The sequence below is a fragment of the Chenopodium album genome, chromosome 21 (genome assembly GCF_948465745.1).
Source record: "Chenopodium album chromosome 21, dcCheAlbu1.1, whole genome shotgun sequence".
Lineage (NCBI taxonomy): Eukaryota > Viridiplantae > Streptophyta > Magnoliopsida > Caryophyllales > Amaranthaceae > Chenopodium > Chenopodium album.
In genome coordinates, this window is record NC_137854.1 from 16,406,485 (window position 1) to 16,427,825 (window position 21,341).

A 21,341-nucleotide genomic window follows, 5' to 3' on the forward strand; every position below is an offset into this window, starting at 1 on the left:
CTGTTTCATCACCATCAATATCTATTTTATATACCTTTTCTGAGATTTGTATACAACTAAGGAACTTGCATCTTGTCTTTGGTATAACGACAGATGGAAATCCCTTGGAAAATTTTCACTGAAGTCTTAACAAATCATCTTATACTTTATTTTATAATATTACAACCTACCGACGGCGTCTTTGATAAAGTGAATAACCAATGAGGGCTGACATCAAGAAAGTCCATAGTACCTGCCAAAGATAGCATAAAATATTGGTTTAAAATGTAGTCACAAACAATTCGAATGAGATGTATTGGGAGAAAAAACATACAGTATTGATTGTTTGCCACCGTTCAAGCCTCTTGATTCTACACTGCAGGTCTTCAATTGCATTTTCAATTGCTGCCCCTTCTCTGCCCGGAGAGGATTCTGAAGCCGAGCTACTTCCCTTCAATAAGTTTAAAGCATTTGTCAAGGCCAAAGCTAGGGTGGTACAATGTTAATATTTAACATTGAGACTAGGGCATTCCTTGGACTATGAATTAGAAAAGCTAGCAATTACTCAATAGGGGTACACTATCCACGCTCCGAAACTTATTTTCCACAGAATACATAGTAATACAAGTTACAAACTACTCCCTCTGTCAAGTGAAAATAACCACATTACTTGGTGGTTGTTTGCTTGAACATGAAAAGTAATATAGAGTATTCCCTAGGAGATTTTTTTCCCACGCAGTTTCAATCCCTCGGAATGCTTGTTTGGTTGAGCATATGAAGTTTTACTTCAGATAGGACGTTTCACTTAGGACACTTACCTAAGGAACCAGGTAAATAACTTCCTCCATTTTGTTTGTAGAAAGTATAATTTTCCCGTAAGGGTAACTTCTTTTGATTTTACAAACCAAACAACTCCACCTCCAAATCCATAGAAATTTTTAGTTTCGGTGAATTTTGATATAAACCAGACAAGCATGATAAGCTTTTATGATGTATGGAAAATTCTGTGGCATTTCCTTGGAAACTAATGGTTTGTAGTTGACTGTTCTAGAATACCGATATTAAGATTTGAATTTTGACATAAACATTTTTTTTTGGTGGGGGTGGGGGGGGGGGGGGGGGGGGGGGCAGGGGGCAAATAAATAAATTGCATCCTAAATTATGTGGGTTTACAGCAATGTGACCAATCCCAACAAAGAAAGTACCTAAGAAATTTGTTCACAGCACAATATATCTTGCAATTGCACTCATCTCATCATCATAAGATCATGTTCACCAAACTATTAGCCAGTCAGCACTGTAAATAATGTCCATAGAAATGCATTCTATCATATCACACTAATCAGCTTTCAAATGATGAATTGACCCTACAGCATATTGGGATCTACAAGCACCAAATTGCTTCTAATAAGTACCACACATACCAAATCTGTAAGTACAGAGACATAAAATCATGACAAATTGACAATATATTTATTTTAATCCATAAAACTAATTACTAACCCACCACGTTATCACACTTATCAGACGTAGCCAATGCCAGCCAGTAGAAAGAGATGCAATCGGAGAAACATGCCAATCCCATTTGTTCTTCATTTAACAAGACTCATCACATATGTTTCAAAAAAAAAAAAAAAAAAAAAACAAGACTCATCACATAAAGCAGATTAACAAACAGTCAACAAACGAATTACCTGAGACTGAATGATTTCCACAAGCTCCTGTAGTCTTGCAGATTGCTGAGTGTGGACTCCACTGGAGTCTATTGCTAGGGCTGGTAAGCTCTCTAATATTATTTGCAAATAGCTCTGGAACAATAACACATATTAGCTTTTATACCAGGCCAGAAAAATATTCTGTTTATAAAGCTACATATATTGCAACTAGAAAACCATGGAGGGGTTAACGACAAGTACAAAGTCAGAACCTTGGTGGTGTATGAACCATCAAGTCCTAGCATTGAGCCTGCAGCCACTACAGCTTCCTTGTCAACTCCTTTAATTTGGATATAGGGACTTGGCACATCTTGCAGATTATCAACTTCAACAAGAATCTGAAAGAAAATATCCAAAGAGGAATTTCTATAATGAAAACCACAAATTTTACAGATAATAAAACAGCTTGGAACTATAAAGTATATACATATATCTTGGAAAATTAAAGGCAAGAACATATACTAATCAATGGAAGTGGGTCATGCCAGCAAGTAGGCTGGCAGCCTGGCATAACCAGTACAATTTCGCCACAGGGCCCCATGGCAATGCCTGGTAAAAGGGGCAACCAAAAAAAAAAAGACCCATAAGCCAGGCATATCTAGTGGGCCTTCGTTAAAATAATTTTTCCTTATCATTATTAGTTTTTTTATTCTATTAAATTGCTTTATTCTAATGCACTTTTATTACCTACAACATTGTTACAAGCTATTTTCGATACCATATGAACCTTACTCCCTTTGTTTCTGATTAATCTCAACACTTTCCTTTTACTTTATCACTCTTTGGAACAGCAAGATACCATTTTATGCATGTTTTAAGCAACTCTTATAATGGGCAGAAAAGGCGAAAGAGTTGTAAGAATATTCCATCCAACAAGTTATATCAAGCCATAGAGAATTATCCCAACTTCTTATTTCATACATAGCAGTATGTCAGGAACCTAATATCTGTTAGATAAAAAGTTCAATATATTCATTCCAGCAACAAGCTCAAATTCCAAATTCATATAATAAAAAATAACTTATGAGCTCAGGTACTGTCTAACCTTTCCATCTTGGTATATGTACGCTGAAGCTTCAATGTATGCTACAGCTTGATACCTGACAGCAGATTATAAATAATTTTATTAAAGCACCCTACCTTAGAAAACTTAATGAACAGCCAATGGTTTGTACAACAATCTACAATCATAATCAGCACAATGCTACAATCCGGGGGAAAAAAATAAACACAGAGCCAGAATCTATTAACCCATACCAAAAGCAAATCCTTCTATGACACTTGTCAATATCTTGTAAAAAAACTCCCGCCTTATTTGTTTCTCTTTTCTTTCTTTCTTTCTTTTTTTTTTTTTTTTTTTTTTTCCAAAATCTTTTAAGTAAATTATTTATACATAATGATATTTTCTTTTCAATTTGACAATAGTGTTCCATATACACCCAAATGAAATTTATCTGGATATCTTTTATGTACTTCATATTTTGTAATATTATTGTCAAAAATATTTAACAACCGTGCATCGCACGGGATTTTAACATAGTAAGGGATAAAACCAAGGCACTAAAATGAAACAAGATTCCTCCTCACGATACAATCTTTCAGGGGCATATCCGAAGGCCACATCCCACAACCAAAAACCAAAATTAAATAATATAAATAAAAAAAAAAAAAAAATTATTGATTACAGTCCAAAAGCATCCAATTTTAAGAACTTCCATAAATTAAGATTGTGGAATCACTAACTAATAGGGATGGCAATTTAATTCGAATTCGATTCGAATCCGATCCGATCCGAGGAAAAAAACTCCGATTCGAATCCGATATTAAGAAGTTCGAATCCAAGTCCGTTAAAAAAAGTCCGACTCCAATGAGTGGTGGATCGGACTCGGATCTTGAGTAGGGTCCTCCGAAACATCTGAGTCCGGCCCATTTGAAGACATTGTCTATTTTTTCATTAAATCTGACTCCTTATGGAGTATATAAATACTCCAAACAAAAACCCTAACTACATCCTTTACCCCAGCCGCCACATTCTTTTTCCTATGGTTCATCATTTCATCTCCTATCTAATCTCTTTTTCTCTCCCCTCTTTCTCAGCACCTCACTTCCCTTAATTTCTTACTATAATCTAAGAAAATTTCTAGTATAATACTCCCTCCGTCCCAAAAAGAACGACCCATTTGGCCAAAACTTTGTCCCAAAAAGAATGACCCATTTGCATTAAAACACCAACCAATTTGCTACAATATTTGTGCAAAATTAGCTTCCCCATATAAAAATTTGATTTTCCATGTTATTTTATTACTCTCTCTCTCTATTTTTTTACAAACCCCATGTAAATTTATCTTTCCAATATACTTTTACTTCTTTTTACTTAACTTCCTTAATACCCGCGTAATCAACCCAAATGGGTCGTTCTTTTTGGGACGGAGGGAGTATATTCCATTGTTTGATTCTCAATCACATTCTTCTTTTCAAGAAGAAATTAGATACGAAAATGGTGATGCAAGAGTCTCCACTACCCAACAATTGGTTGCCTTTCAAACTTGTTAATTGGGAGAAAGTCGTCAATTGTTCTTGGCCTTGCTTTGTTTGTCATTTGTTGTAAATATATAAGGATGGATGTCAATTTTACATCTTTTGTTTGTCGTTACAATCGTTTTTGATGTCAGATAATCGGATTTGGATTCGGAGGTACGGCAGTTTGGAGGTCCGGAAATCCGGTGGATTCGGACTCGGGGGAGGCTTGTCCGGACTCGGATCCAAATTTGTAGTCCGTTTATCAGTCGGATCGGATTCGGATCTTCTTAGGTCCGACCCGAATCTGATCCGTTGCTATTCCTACTAACTGAAAACCATCAGGTACTTCAATGAGGTTCTCATACAAACCTATTATTTGGCTAGAGTGCTAGACAACTCTTTTTCGTAAATTAGGAATCAATGCAATTTATCTAAACTACAGCCTCCCGCCACCTTTTCAAAGGCAGGACCTAAACAAACAGAAACTATATCCTAATGTCAGAAATTATACAAGTAATAAAGTTCTTGTGCAATAATTCAAACTAGCAACTCCACTAGTCCACTTTTCCTCCAATCTCCCCCAAAACTACTTCCCTGTTCCCCACATTTGTGATCTAAGACATTCCAAACATTGTCAAACAGAAAAAAGCTTTATTCAATGTCTCCATCTACTTACTGTCAAAATCAACCTTTAGAGATCTCAAATTAAGATAGGCTGCAAGCAGTGGAAAACCAGTAACTAGTTGATCTTTGCTGCTACAATATTTGGTTAAGCCAGCTTATCAGGCAATTAAAGTTTTAAATCCATCATAGACGTATAGGCCATATCAATCTATCAACAGGTAATAATGATACACTAGTTGATAAATTACATCAAGTCAGATTTTCATGGAGTAAATGAAGGTCAAATCAAGTAAATTAATAAAAACCAAATTACTGGAAGTGTTATTACAGAATTAAGGAACATCTTACCCAAGGTTAAGCAGCCCCACCACTGTGCTACTACTGATATCAAAATCAACTTTGGGTTGGATGATAAAGTTCCCTTCTCGTATTGGCTGAAACATTGTAAACAGATAAAGAAGGAAAATTACAGGCCGGAAGAAGAACTACACTAATTACTAATCAGATGTTGATGGATGGAGATGTAGATATCAACCTCTCGTATCAGCAATGCAAATCTTCCCTCACACATTCTGACTCGAATACAATCACTTTCCGTTAAGTGGCCATTAGAAGGTATTCCAGGAAGCCTAAAATATATGTCAGTAAAGTTCTGTACAGAGCTGCAGACCTTAATAGAGTCGAGAATCTTCAATATATCTTGATAAGAAACCTGTTATTTAATAATTGAGATAGTTTGTTAAGAAAATTAAAAATGTATATAGATCAATTCTAGGAATAGAGTATCAGATGTACGTACTTGCTTGTTACTTTTCAAGACAAATAATGAGCTTTCAGGGGATAAAACAGGATCAAAGTCGTTTCGAATTTTGAGCTGCATACAGAAATGAGAAAAGTGTTATCATATCTTTTGTTTTTCTCACCAAATTTGTACTCTGACTCTGACTTTTGTTATCGAAGGATTAGCAACATATTCTAATTTTTGGATATCAACAAAATTCTGATGAAAGTGACTCTGACTTTTGTTCTCATTTCATATATTCCATTTTCCTCCCCTCTTTATAAGCTTTTTTTTTTTTTTTTTTAATATTTATAAATATATATTCTTGTCTTTTTCTTTGCACTAACTTGCAACTTATAAATGACAAAACATATGTGTAGAAGCAATTAAAACCAGTTTTGGCCATTATTCAACAAAAAAAAAGAGTACAATGTTCATCACTTCATCACCCCCCCCCCCCCCCCCCCAAAAAAAAAGAAAAAAAGGTAGTACACATCAATTATCTAATATTGTTTCTCTATTTTCAAATGCATAAGTAGTTGAGTAGTACTAACTGAAGGTTTTAAGCTCTTCAAAGTTTGGGCAGAGCCTAATAAGTGGCTCCCAAGACAGGCTTTGGGTCATTTGGGGTTGCTCGCACTCATACCAATATAAAAAAAAAAATTAAAAATTTGTAAAATTCGTTATACCTAAAGACAATACTTGCCATCCTACCGAATGTAACTCTCTCTCTCTCTCTATATCTAAAATGGCAAAACATATGTGTAGAAGCAATACTCTCCTAATAAAAGTATAGTTTATGTTAGAAAAAAAATATGCTTGGATCAAGGTTGGATCCTGCTTCCCTTGCATCCATAGACATCATAACTACACACTACCACCAAGCTACCAAGTTAACTAAATATAGGAAATGGCTAAAGTATATATTGTATGTCTTTCACTTCTTTTATAAAAAACAAATCTAAATTTATGATAAATAGGATTACTGTTATTCTAGTCTAAACTATTAAACCATAACTCTTAAGTTTCCATGGGTAAATCTTTCCCAATTTATTCATCACTTAACTATAGCCATTGCTTACAATCTTAATCGCCTACACTTCGTCACTAAAGATTATTAATTCAATCATTATTAATTTTTTGTTCCTCAATTCATATTTGAATAAAAAATAGTTGTTTGTTAATCATTTTGCTCTACTCAATTCCACAATGATATTCCCATCATCTATAAAACACACAAAATTCTAAGATGAGGATTCCCTGTAACCAAAACCCCAACCTTTACGAAATAATGGCTGGGAGAATTTACTAATTTGAAACACTCCCATTGCTGAAAGTCAAGTTGTTTATGAGCTACATAGCTCAGTATTAATTGATATATGACTAAATAAAGAAACAGAATATTTGAATTCATAGATATGTTTATTTATTTCGATCCAGGAAAAGTTCTAATCACTAATTTAAATTTTATACTGAGATGCTACGAAAAATGAGATTATCACAGCCACTGATTCGACTATTATTAGAATCATCTTAATGTTACTTTTAGTTAATGTAGAAAACTATATCACAATTTAGACTTATCACAGTTGCAAACTCGATTCCACTCTATTAAGGTGAACAAAAAAAAAAATCTACCAGATTTATTTTTCAGCTTGACAATTTCATATACCAACAAATATGCTATGACAATTCAAGAATCACTTGGGCATATAACTATATCATTTTTTCAATAAGCTAAATAAAAAAATACCCACATGTGCATGAACAAGATGAGGTTCAATATGCTGCTGGAACATGGGGAACACTGCCATCATTACTTCATTTTGAGACATAACACAACCAACTCTGCTCTTGTCCCTTTGAACTCTAGAAATTAGGTGTGAATGGACACCTCCCACCTGTAATTTATCCAATCTCATTATATACATTCAGCATTGTGCCCAACAAACAAGCGACATTCAAAAGGATGTGGAAAGTAATTCTTACAACAGCAATCCACAAGTCCAGTGACCTTCTAATATCAGGATGCAGAGCATAAACCCCTTCAAAGATAACCTGCAAATATTGGATATAGTAAGTACAAAAGCAACACACAAAAGATTTTTTTGTGCACACAAGGCATTATACCACTAAAATTACAAATCAAAGCAAAATTAAAAAAGTACTTCAACCTTGCAAATTATCATTTTTGGATATGTAACTATGGAAGGAAAGCTTAATACACCACACATTACCAGAGTTTATCCAAAAAGGACTCCCAACTCCTGAACTGAAGATATGTTTTGCTACCAAATTATCAAAAGGAATCAAACTAGGGCGGAGAAAGCCACAATTACTTCCCAACTGAAGATATGTTTTTGCCACCAAATTATCCAAAATCCAGACCATCGTTACCCACTTACCCTTGTACCTAAAAACAAAATTCCATCCCACAATATAATTCTCTTCTCCTAACCAACCTCACACCACATGAAATCCTCTTCTCCTTCAAGATTAATCACATAGAAATGTTAACCATACTGCACCAAACTCTTCCAATAGTTTGTTTGAGTCCTCTCCAACTTCCATCATCTTCTCTAGTATCAGATTAGGAAAATATACAAAATTATTTTAACATATCAAAAAGAACATTTACCAGATAATTACCTTTACATCTAACTACTAACTACTAAACTCACACTAATATAACACCTTAAGCACCAGACATTAATTTTAACTCCCACTAAATACCTAAACAATAATAAAGTAAACAAGTACGTTGTGATGACCCCCTTCAACTGCTCAATTTAAATGCTATAACAAATATAGGAATAAAAAGAGGGGGGGGGGGAATAAAGCCAAATCGCGTTCATTATAGAAAAAAACTACTAAGAATTTTTTTTTTTAAATGTACACACCAGTCAAATTAAAAGAAAGCGACACTTGCAGAAGGGTAACCAAATCATTTTTGCAAGTAAAATCTGTCCAGACCAGCAGCAACATCTCCACCATGGAAGATAATCTCAGTAAGGGGGTTGTAGTAGGATAAGTGTTACCAGGTTTGAAGTACATAATTGTTGAAAATCCACAAAATATAACCAAAACAATAAGATATCCTAGTCAACCACTAATGTCCTAAACTCTAAAATAAATTCACAATAATACTCCACCGTCATTTGAAATAAATACAAGGAACTTAAAGATTAGTTTCCAATTTGAAACTTTTATTGTTTAACCAGCTTTTTTTTTGAAAAAGTAAAAAATTTTAAATTTTTTTTTTTAAAAAAAAAAAAAAAATGTGCACCTTACCACTCCACAGTCTTCAGAAACTTCTAGGTCCCTAGAGCCACTCCGAAAACCACTCTCCAAATCAAATATGGGTATTTTTGTTCTCCTACTCTTCCGTATGTCATCAATGTTCTACAACAATAACAAAGATGTAAGAAGTCAATGAACAATATACTATATATGAGAAAAAACATCAAACTACATTAATAATTTGAAAAGCTCCAAATTCCTTAGTCCATAGAAGACAGATGCTAGTTACAAAATAGCAAGGTAAATAGTATAAATGAGCCACCATCAAAAACAATTTTGTTACAAAGAAGTTATATAGTCCACCTTTGACAGCAAAGAATGATCAAGTGAGCTGAAGTCATCATACTTATAGTCCTTTACATGCTCAAACTTGTAGTAGCTCTCAAGGGAAACAACCTCACAGCCTATTATGTTGGCCATTTTGTGAGCCAGACTTGTTTTGCCAGAGCCACTAGGACCACCTACAGAAGAAAAAGCAGAGCAAACAGAATAAGCGAAAACTTATGGATAAAAAAAAAATAATAAAAAAAAAAAATAAAAAAAATAATAAAAACTTTTAATTGAGGTCATCAGAGCACCAGCTGACAGCCTGACACAAATGTGTACATCATCAAGGTTGTTCTCTCCACATGCCTCACCGAGGCCCCTTGCACTGCTGCTCAAAACTCTTAGTCTGCTGATTAAACAAAGCAGAATCATGCTTCAACTTTGTCATCAGTCCCTCTCCCCCAATACACATGCATGCCCAAAACCCTCAAAAAAGGCAGTGCCTTCTGTAAGCTTATATACTATCTTAACAGATCAAACTCTGCTATATGTTACGTTGTCGGAGCATGATTGACCTCTGTAATTCAAGTACTGCTTAGTATTGGCCTATTGGCCAACTTTACAAAGACAATTTGCAGTCTTAGCCACACTCAAATTGTAAAAAGGATTGCAGGGTGGCTAGCATTGGAGAAGTATCTTAGTGGTGCATAACCAGGAAACTTGGGTGTAATCTTCAAACATTCAAGAGTGGATACAGATTCAATTTATGGGTTATGACAGGGAAAACAGGAAGTTGCTACGGCAAGATGCATAGCTGGCAATCTTGTGGTACATTTGGCTGGAAAGAAATGGTTGGATTGCAATTACCATCCCACAAAATATAATGTGAAATATAGAGAATGTTGGCTTTATTATGGGCTAATGTAGCTGGGGCTTTCCCCAATAATTTCTAGGAGAGATACAAAGGAATTGGGATAATCTGTGAAATATTTCTTTTTTTAGATTTATATGATTTAATAAAACACATTATATTCTCATCAAAAAAAAGTGGAGCAGCCATATTTCTTTGAAGGTGATATTAGAGCATGAATAAAGGCAGGTAAGGAAAGATATAGAGGACAGGGTAAAATAAAGAAAGAGAGATCACATATATTACCTATCCCAACTATGATTGGAAGTCCTTTATTCTCTAACAGAGCCTGAATCACAGAGATGGCAAAACCATTACTTATTTGAGTCAAAATAGGTAATAAAACTTCATGAATAAAAACAGCAAAAAATTTCCCTCAATTCTAACCTGTATAGCTTGAACAGCAAGTAGCAACCCTCGATCAAAGTCATATGAATCAGGCATTGGAGCAAGCTGCATACTGTTCCTGCAAGAAGAGGGATCTGCAGTTGTTTCATGAGAGAGCTATAGATAGACAAATAATAGAAATGACCTAGTCTAAACAATGTAAAACAAAAAATGGAAAAATCGCTTGATAAATAAACATCCATTTCCAGGTAGAGATTACAAACCTAAAACAGAAGCATCAGTACTTAACGGAACTGTTGAGATAAAATGCCATGTTGCTAAGACAGGTTCCATCTTGGATTTGGTAGGTGATCGAGTCCATGGTTGAGACAGATCTTCAAGCTGACTAACAAAATTAGGAGTAACACGAATAGGCCGTGGTGTAGACATTGCTCTTTCCAGAGTAGGTGTCGTCGAGGTACTAGTTAAGGGTGGTGGTGTATTAAGACGTGGTACTCCTGTAAGTTAAATGTTACGATAAAACACATGTATGGACCTAGCACAGAAATTAATGTCTTTTGAATATATAAACAACTTGATGCTAACCATTTTGCTCAAGGATTAGCTCTAAATATGATTTAATTATCCAAGGCCCGCAAACACCCAGTCTCAAAGCTTCAGATCCAACAGTCTAGAGAAAGGAAATCAAGCAAGATCAGTTAGGTAATCTCCTGGCCCTTTTATCTGGGGAACAATTCTGTTGTGGCACAAAAAAATGTATGCCACATATGCAATAACCTAGTATATAGATGTGTGCATAAAAATAGTAGAACACTTGGGTATAAAGGCGCGGACATGGGGTATGGGTCCAAATCACATGGAATAAAACATTCTTCACGTTTCTAAGAAAGAGGATGCAAATTACCTTCTTTTCCCAATGTGTTTAATTTTAGTTATCTTTTCACAGTTTACGTCATTATCCCATCTAGTTGTAACCTAGAGCAGTAATTCAGTTGAGCTTTCTTTGCCTATTTGACTTCTTGAACAAATGGTCTCTTTTTCAATAACATGTTTATTAAAAAAAATTAGTTGGCCTTTAAAAATTCTCCAAATCAGTCCAATCAAAAGAACTAAACATTCAACAACATTTATTTTAAGCCAATTTTTCAAAATAAATAAAGAAAGAAAAATGGATAATATTTTGAAAGTTTCTGCAAAAATTTATCGTATATCCAAAAAAGTAAATAAAAAAATAAACAAGGCCAAGTCCTGATCCACATTTGGGATTCTACTAAAATATGTTCCCAGGTCTTTAATTTTGATATTGGAAGATCCAAAATAATAGCATTTAAATTGCTTTAATAGGTAAAAGAGATGAGCAAACTTCTGAAAATTTTGGAAAAGGGCATCTTCTTATAAACAGCTCGTGATAATATGTTGACAAAATTTCATCAAGGGAAAAAAATAGGTTTGGCCGGGAACCATCAAGCATATCAGATAAAGATCAACAAACAAACAAAAAAAAAATAACATATATAGATATGGGTTAAAATGGGAAGCCATGGCTTACCTTTCGATTACTACCCCTCACCACCATGAATGTTTCACCAAGAGAGTCGATAGTTTCAAAAGCCAGTGAAACCTCTCCAAAGTTGAAAGTCACTGATGCCCTTTTATAGCTGACGACAACATTATATCCTAGTTGAAGCAAACCACCAAGTGTCATCTTCCCGACCTGCTTTCACATGATACAGGGGATTACAATAAAAAATAAGCATGATTCTTTATGATTTAATTTCTATAAACAATAGTCACATTTTTAGGGACCAATTGCTGAAAGGTAAGAACATACTTCACATAGTTCATATGGGGTTATTTTACACAATAAATAATAACAAGATTACAAAGAAACTCCAAGTAACAATTCTTGTCATAGCATCAAAATTAACGCTCACAGGATTACAAAGAAACACCACTTTGATACACGTTAGTAGGTGTCATATAGGACAATTTTTTTCAACCAAATTGGCAACTCATTTTTTTCAATATTAAGATAAAAAATGAAAACATAAATACAATTACTCCTGAAGTAAATAGTATTCGCATGAAATCATAAGGAAACATGAGAAAGGCAGGCCCTCAAAACATAATATTTGTAGGGATAACACCTATGATAACAAAAGTTGTTAACCTTATTTATTAACGTCGTAATTCACATAGATCACATGTGCTAGTAGGCATTTAGATTAGTCTGAAATTGCTCATGTATTTATAATGCTATGCTTGATACGTTCATCGATAAGAGCCTCATAACTTACCTCAAATTCAGCCTTAGGCCGGATGATAAAATGTTTATCAACAATCCTTTGATCACCGAGTGAAAGGTAATAACGGATTCCAGATTGACGAACTTTGATCCAATCATTTATCCGAGCTTCTTCATTTGCTGAAGGGGGCCGAAGGTACATCTCAATAAAACTAAAAGAAAACAAAACAGTCACAGGTAGACTAAATCAAATCAAGGTATATGTATACAGTGACTTGAATTCTAAGACATGATGCAGTTCTGCACAAAAATTAGCCATGTATAGAGAATAGATGCAGTTCTGCACAAAAATTAGCCATGTACCAACCCCAGAAAATGATATAGCACTGAATTTTTTCTAGTCTTGTTGCCAAACTACACAAGTTTTTAAACATGATCATTTAGTCTTCAATATATATTTTACAATGCCACATTTTAAGGCATAAAATCATGAATAATGGCCATCACAAATAGACATGTTATCAACTGAAAAGGGTCAATCTGAATGACCATAGAAACAAGAGCTTAGTTAACACTCCCTAGGTGATATAGAAAACTTTTGGATGTTTCAAACCTACTAAAATTATACATGTTATAAATAGCACAATGACTAAAAAACAGCAACCTCAGCACTTACTTATCTGTTTGCGCCTCCTGCCCACTCAGCGTGTAATCAGAATGTCCATTTGGTGACTGTAAAAGGGGCACTAATATCAAAAATAATTATACAACTAAACAACATATAAAATATATATACATTCACACACACGCACGCACGCACACATATAAAATATATATACATTCACACACGCACACACACACGCACGCACGCACACATATAAAATATATATACATTCACACACGCACACACACACGCACAGACATACACACATATAAAATATATATACATTCACACACGCGCGCACACACACACAGACACATACGCACGCACACACATACAAACACACACACACACACACACACACACACACAAACACACACACATACATATATATATATACATATAATGTAAAAATCAGCGCACAGGTGCTACTGAACATCATACTGTTTATAAGTTTTGTCAGTTTTTTCCAAGGAAAGCATGAGGTTAGGATGGTCTAAAATGCAAGTCAAGAATGGGCTCATCTTCATAACAAAAGCAAAAAATCTATACCAGGTACATCTTCCTATGGAAAAGTAAAAAAATCAAAGCAGAAACGGGTATCAACATGTGGACTAATTAGCTGTCTTTTCAACATATAACATGATATGAAAAGGCAAAACTATCCCAAACGAGAAATTTATAACATGAAAACCAAGTTTATGAAAAAAGCTCCCTTCAAAACAGCCTGGAAGTAGTTTAAACTTTAAATAAGAAGCCATAGAAATAGTCCTTTCCAGGTGCTCACAAATTCTGGCCTTCAGTGTCATCATTCATCCAAAAAAACCACCTACCAGCAGAAAGATAACATGCTATCCAGTCCACCAAAAAACCTATCCTCCAACCTATGGAACAAACCCAGTATATATCCACCCCACAAATACCAGACAAAAGCTTAAAGTTCTTCCAACAAATTACACCATGCACGCAGAACTTAGCAGCAAAGAACATCTGTACGAGTCTTACAAGAACACTAGAATACTAAAAGGCACAAAAGGATCTAACATTTGTCGTTCCCATACCCCATGAGTCCTTAGTTATAATCATATACTGGATTAAACCCCGCAGTTTTTAAATAATCATAATGACAATAAATTTTATCAAAAATAAATTGATATAAAATAATATGTATAGACATAGTATTAGAAAGTATGAAATATATGTGAAAGAAAATAACTAATCATCTAATAGTTATAATAATGGGAAATTTGATATTTAAGGAAGTTTACTTTGGATTTTGTACAAAGTAATAGTCATAATTTATATACAAAAGCTAATTTTTATGTAAAAATAAGTTATTTTTTTAATAAGTAATTTTGGAGGGAAAACTTTTTATATTATGTTGCCAAGTGTCCCTCTAAGTTTTGCCTTTAGTATAATGTAATTGATTGTGACAGTGTGGTAAAAGAAAATCATTCAGGACTTGTTGACAAGATAAATCCAAAACCTGTATTTCTTCTATGGTTGTGTATTTACTCTTTCAATATACTCCCTCCATTTAGTACCATTTCAATGTCTCTCACCAATTATATCATTTTAAATTGTTGGACAATACCTTTTTTTTTTTGTTTTTTTTGAAGAATGTTGGACAATACCTAGTAAGGCTTCAAAAGCGTACTTATTTTCCCTCTGACCTTCTCAATACCTTAGATATTTACATTCTAATTGGCAGTACAAACCCAAAGCACCATGGAGCAAAGCTGTTAAGTCACATACAAGAGTGTCTCTCTGCAGATAAGGTGTTACTCCGTTTCTCTAACTGGATATTTTTTCAGAATGTGTAAAGTCTCACGAATATCACCATGCATGACTAACCAACAGAATCATTCTTTCTTTTCTTGAATGTCTCTGCATCAACTTGTTATCATACACTTTGTTCCCAAAAGTGCATTATCATCATACAATACCTCATAAAGTTGCATGTTTTAAGCATTGACTGGTCCATACATCAACCACTCTATTTCCACATTTAAAAAAAAAAAAAGATGATCTACACGACAATATTTGTTATAAATCATCTCATAACTTTAAACTCTATATTTTTCTATGACAAATATAATTCTTATTCTTTAAAAGTAGTAAGCCCATAGCCAATTCATGCTGCTTCAATCAAGAACCTTAAATTAAAGAACTATCTTGATGGTTTGATTTGTTCAAAAATAAATTTCCACCATCATAAGCACTATAAATTACTACGAGTAATTAATAACACAACACACACTCTATTTCCTAATCCTCTCAAATGAGTTCATAGGCTTCTCTTTCATTCTTATTCCCTTGTATGCTCAGTCCACCCCATTACATAAACTTCATAGTCAAAACACAAAAGTCACCCACATATACTCCTACACTTGGTTGCAATAAAATTACCTCATAGACACTCTAAGTAGAAAAAGTTGGCTAATCCAAATTGCCTTTTTGGAGAATTTTCCCCAATATGAAAAAATGGTACAAGGGAACTTTACCTTCTTCTGAAGTGAAATGTCATTATTTCCCTCTAACAGTTTAAAATCCCAGGAACAATACACATGCGGGAAACTACCGGAGTGTTAGAATCCAACTCCATTTGAATGTCTTTAATGCTTTCTATGACTATTCCCTAAATTCCTTTATTATGTTTCCGTCAATCCAGCGGCGGTAGGACATTGTAATTTCAAAATGAATTTCTTTAGGAGACAAGTGATAAAATTGAATCCAAGCTTCCTGCCCATTGTTGTCTCTTGATTTATTACTTGTGCGTTGTTATATGCTTTATATTTGTTTCACTCAATCAATCAAGGCCTTAATCTCATAAGTGGGGTAAGCTACATAAACCAAAAGTGATTATTTTGTATAGTCATCCACAAAACATCTTCCTCCTTCATCCCTTACGATCAGTCATATGCTTCATATCCTTTATAACTCCTTCCAACCAAGTCATTTTCTATTTCCCTCTACCTCGTTTAACCTCTCCATGATCTCACTCTTCATACGGTGCACCTTGGGGTCTCCGTCTTACATGCCCGAACCAACACAGACGACTTTCTCTTAATTTGTCTGCAATGCCTGCGACACCCACTTTCTTGCGAATAACTTACGCTAACTTCCATCTTTTAAATGTCCTCCTTAAAAGCCCAACTTTCTGTACCATAGAGTCTTATGGCAGTCCTACATAATTCCCCTTCAACTATAAAAGAATGTTTTGGTCACATAACACTCCATGCCCGCTATACATTTAAAATCATTCAAATATAAAATCCTACAAGTCCCCAAGTAGATAAAAGTTGTCGTTGCACCCTGCTTGTGCCAGCCTTGGTAAGCCCATCCGTCACACGTCCCTATTGTTGACTTCACTCATGTTGCCAATAGGCAAGAGCGCTTCTAACTCAATGTTCGCTTCTATTGATAGGTGTTCATAAGACCTTTTCACATCCAAGTGATCCAACTTGTGCCCTTGTCGAAACTGCAGGAATCCGATGCCAAAAGACACATAGAATGATGCAAAACACACGGACCGTGAAGCAAAGACACACTACAAGTCTTCCTATAATAATTCTCCACAATGATATTGATAGAGCTTGGCATAAATAGAAGATGCATTTGCCTATTAGCTTTTAATTATGTATCAATATATTATAGAATTAACATAGATAAATTTGGGGATAATCTGATGTCACAGAATAATGATAATATGGTATCATCTGTATCATCTATATAGGTCCACCCTTGGCTATTTAATCATCTTTAAACAGTAAAAGAAGCTCATTTTGACAACTTCAGTCATATAATATTAACGACATATAGTATGTAGCATAACACAAGATAACTCAGATGGCCACCAAAACAAACCTTGCTTTTACATTTCAACTTGTAGATCGCCTCTCTAAAAGATGAAACAAAGCTGTTGTTAATTCTGATCTGCATAAAGCATCTCGTAAAATAAAGATTATATAAGAATATATGTGGTAACACTTAAAAGCCAAATTAATACATAATTCATAGAGAACCTGTGCATGATGAAGGTCTGGCTCAATGTGCTTTCTGAACAATGGAAATATGCTGTCAATGAGATTATCCAGGGAGCAAGAATCTCCAATATCATATCGAACCTTAGACAGAAGACTAAAATGAACACCACCAACCTGCTTCAAAAAAAGTGCAAAGGCCAGGCATGTAATTTTATATAAAACTGTTGAAACAAAAAATAAAACAGAGAAGATGTAAAAGATGCAATCTCAAATTCTCACAAACATCAACACCAACAATTACAACAATAACAAAAATTTTACAAAAAATTAGATAAAAGAACCTTAAGGTCTTGGTAAACAAAAATTTCTAAAAGGAAAAAAAAAAAAAACATAGAATACAGATGAAAGGAAGACTAATTACCACTGCAACCCGAATGTCCAGCAATGACCGCAATTTTGCATGCAAGGCATATGTACCATCAACAATTACCTGCAAACAAGAAACATAAAATGTTGGGCAATATATTTTGACAATAATAATCCCTCTTTTTCTTTTTTCTATTTGGTTCTACCAACTTTTTGTTTTGAGGTTTCTCTTTTGTTCTATGAATTCTACCCACTTCTATCTTATTCTATATTTGACAAACACCTTTTACCAGCTTACCCCTCTTACACCATCAAATAAAAACCTTTTACAACCTCGCTTTTACTTTATCCACTTTGTTAAAGCACAAACCAACTCCTCTAGAAACAAGAGCCTAATGTAAGTGGGTCAAGAATGAAAATAGGAGTAAAAAAATAAAACCCACCACTCCAGATGAAGTCCCCCTTATGATTGTTGACCCAACACGTCGCTTTTCTTGGAAATCAAATACTGGTACTGCAGTATCTTTACCTTTCATCAAGTCCTATTCCAAAAAGAGAAGCAGGCTTCAATATACAAATTTACATGATTAGCTTCAATATAAGCTACTTCAACAAATGATATGTCCATATCAAGTAAAGCATAGTGAATGGTTATTAAGCTGAAAGAATAGGCAATCAAGAGCCCCAAATAATTACAACTAGATAAAAGGCATATGAAGGCTTCTCGGCTAAGAGGGGAAAAGCTAATGTCAAATGGATAAACTAAAGAGAAAATCATTCACAAAATAATTTACAACAAATAAATAATTATAATTCTTTATCCTATGTAGTACCAATGACCCACACTAACAAGAACTCTATATGAAAAAAACTTGTGCTTAATAGAAATACCAACATTGTGAAAGTATCAAGTCAACAAATCTAGAAAGGACATACTACAGCTTCATTTCTTCCTCCTTCAAAACACAAAAAAAAAAAAAAAAAAAAAAAAAAAAAAAAAAAAAAAAAAAAAAAAAAAAACACTAATCTAAATATAGTGGTTTTTTTGAGGACCTAATGGGTCAATCAATCATTGCTTAATACAAAAACCCTACAAAAATATTGATCTAAGCCCTATTTGGTAATTAGCCAGTAGTTGATTGATATAACTAGTTGTATTAATTTGTTTGAGTAGCTATTTATAAATAGTTGGTTTAATAAAAGCGTTTGATATTTAGTTATTCATAGTAAGCTAATATAATGCACTTCCTCCGTTAATGGTTATTTGCAACAAAGGAATGTTTTATATCTCACAAATAATACCCCTTTGTTGCAAATAACCATTAACGGAGGAAGTATGTAATAACCAAAAAACTAAATGTACAATAAGCTAATTAAAAAGCTCCTATGCTCTTTCATTTTACCAACTACACAAATTAAATTTTTCATAATGGTAAAACCTCTATTGGTCTCAACTAGCTTAAAGCTCACCAAAAAGCTCTTTACCAAACAAGGGTTTGATGACCTTAGAACTAACTCCAATTTCCTCAATACAATTAATTTAGGGTGTTAAAACCCTAAAGTAGTGAAATCCCTCGCTAAGGAACCTTGTTTGTAAGAAAATTAGTGAAGAAGATCAGAAGATTATCAAACTTCAAAAAGAAAGGACATTTATGACACATCAGATTAATAACAAAGCCAAACCATACTACATGAACAACATTATCATTTTGTTACATATAAGGTGCTTCCAAAGAGGTTTTGATACTTCATGATTAATTGAGGGATTCATATTCAAAAAAATGTGCATAATCAAGCTTCCTCCCCAGCAAATAATAAAAAGCTAAATACAAACCTCCATATTACTAACTAATGCTTCAAAGTCTATAGAATCCAAATCATTTGATTCTTCAGCTCCCTTCCGATAGTTCTCCATCAATATAACAGTACAACCAATCACAGATGTCACCTTTTCTGCCAAGCTTCATAAAACCAGCACACGTTACAACACCATTAATTTAGAAAAAATCATAAAAACAAGCATTTAGTTGATGAAACATCTTAGTAAACGTCCCATGTCCCCTAAAACCTGTAATCAAAGGCTTAATTAATCAAAGATTCAATCTCCATGAAATAATTGCATAGTCACGACTCACGAGAGTACACAAGACAGTGATGAGCACATCTCAAATTCTCAATCAAAAGTTCTAAATTCAAAGTGTCAATAAGCATAGTAATGAAGATGAACACACCTAGTTTTGCCTGAGCCATTAGGACCGCCGATTCCCACAGTCACAAGACCTTTTCTCTTCTCGCGAAGTTCTTGAATTGATTTTATAAGCAAATAACATCCATGGTCAAAAGACTGTCATTATTCAAAGACCAACAACCAACAAGTTAAACTAACAGCAGATGATCATACATTTAGTATGGAAAACAGTTACAACCACAATAATCGTCTGAATTGAAAATTAATTCGAATATGACTAAAACAAACAAAAAACATATAATAATAAATGAAAAATATTCATTAAATTTAAAATATAATACCCACGATTCTAAATTATTAGATAAACAATTCCACAGTATATGATCGAAGCGAAACTATTCATTCATCCTAAGTAGTTAATATCCATAATCCCACATTTAATTATACCCAGAATTCAGAAAAAACCCACAAATTAAAACCCAAAATTCTATATTTAATGCACAAAACAGAAATACAAATAATCAAAGGAGAACAATTGAACCATCCTGAAAATATTCATCAACATTGAAATAAACCAAAAAAAAATGATCAAACTACATAAAAATATGATTTTTGAATAATCGAAGAAAAGAGTGGTACCACATGAAGAGGAAGAGATTGAAGAATCGAAGAAAAGGAAGAAGTAGAAGGTTGCTGAATATAATCTCTGCCTCCTTCTTCAAAAACTCGCTGCACCATTGTATCATCCATCAACTTTCTCTCTCTTCTTCAAAACAAAAACAAACACCCAATTCAAGAGAAATGAAGATTCTGCAAATAAAAATTGGTGCTTTATTACTATTTATATGAAATTTTTGCTTTTGATGAAACTTGAGATTGAAAAAAGTAAATGGGTGTTGTGTTGAGTTGTGTTGCCCCCACTAATAGAATCGGTTTTCCGTTGAGTTATCGGCAGTTCCACAATTCACCACTATGAGAAATGGAATTGAAAATGAATTTTATTTGTACTCCAAATCAATTGGGAAATTACAAGTTTATCGTGGTAGAAAGGTGTCATAAATACACCCGATCCGATTGGATATGACCCGATTCAAAATTGATCTAAAAAATAAGATTTCTACTAGTCATAATAATTTAGCATGACTCAATATTACAAATTGACTCGACCCGGCTCGACGTCACTAAACTCAATCTTGATCATTTGAATAGACACATCTAGTCGCATTTTTAAAGAGCCCTTTCCCTAAATAATGGAGTGATCTCCATGAATACTGCTAAAATACAAATTAATTCCTTATATAAGTCGGTTTAAAAACTGTTTCCCACAATACTGTTCACGTAGGATAGGTTCTTAGGTTTGGAATTTGGTAGATACACTAATACCAATAGGGGTTCTATATATAGAACCGCTAACACCATTAGAGGTTCTATGCATAGGATATCTACCTTAG

General features: G+C 34.0%; 1 protein-coding gene across 2 annotated transcripts; it reads right to left on the minus strand.

The window, feature by feature from the left end:
• Nucleotide 1: 1 nt before the first annotated feature.
• Nucleotides 2–20,867, minus strand: LOC145602457 (uncharacterized). Of its 2 annotated transcripts, none has more exons than XM_081658644.1 (26): nucleotides 20,530–20,867; nucleotides 19,934–20,046; nucleotides 19,537–19,663; nucleotides 18,146–18,244; nucleotides 17,758–17,826; nucleotides 17,376–17,510; nucleotides 17,218–17,286; nucleotides 13,366–13,421; nucleotides 12,742–12,901; nucleotides 11,994–12,158; nucleotides 11,030–11,114; nucleotides 10,708–10,941; nucleotides 10,484–10,578; nucleotides 10,343–10,385; nucleotides 9,223–9,380; nucleotides 8,911–9,021; nucleotides 7,609–7,677; nucleotides 7,377–7,520; nucleotides 5,638–5,712; nucleotides 5,374–5,550; nucleotides 5,187–5,272; nucleotides 2,740–2,794; nucleotides 1,907–2,032; nucleotides 1,674–1,787; nucleotides 314–430; nucleotides 2–232 (listed from the first exon to the last, which is right to left on the minus strand). In XM_081658644.1, the coding sequence occupies exons 1-26, from the start codon at nucleotides 20,638–20,640 to the stop codon at nucleotides 167–169; spliced, it is 2,859 nt and encodes a 952-aa protein (XP_081514770.1). In that variant the 5' UTR covers nucleotides 20,641–20,867; the 3' UTR covers nucleotides 2–166. The 2 variants fall into 2 exon arrangements, with proteins under 2 accessions (XP_081514770.1, XP_081514771.1); XM_081658645.1 differs by having other exon boundaries at nucleotides 19,537–19,655; nucleotides 20,530–20,866.
• Nucleotides 20,868–21,341: the final 474 nt, after the last annotated feature.

Bases quoted from the DNA above. Each gene is read 5' to 3' on its own strand.
- LOC145602457 (XM_081658644.1), bottom strand. From the start codon at position 20,640: ATGGATGATACAATGGTGCAGCGAGTTTTTGAAGAAGGAGGCAGAGAT. The intron at 12,159-12,741 runs GTAAGTTATGAG...ATGTGAAAGCAG, and splicing joins GGCCTAAGGCTGAATTTGAG to GTCGGGAAGATGACACTTGG. The intron at 9,022-9,222 runs GTGGACTATATA...TTATTGTTGTAG, and splicing joins ATCATTCTTTGCTGTCAAAG to AACATTGATGACATACGGAA.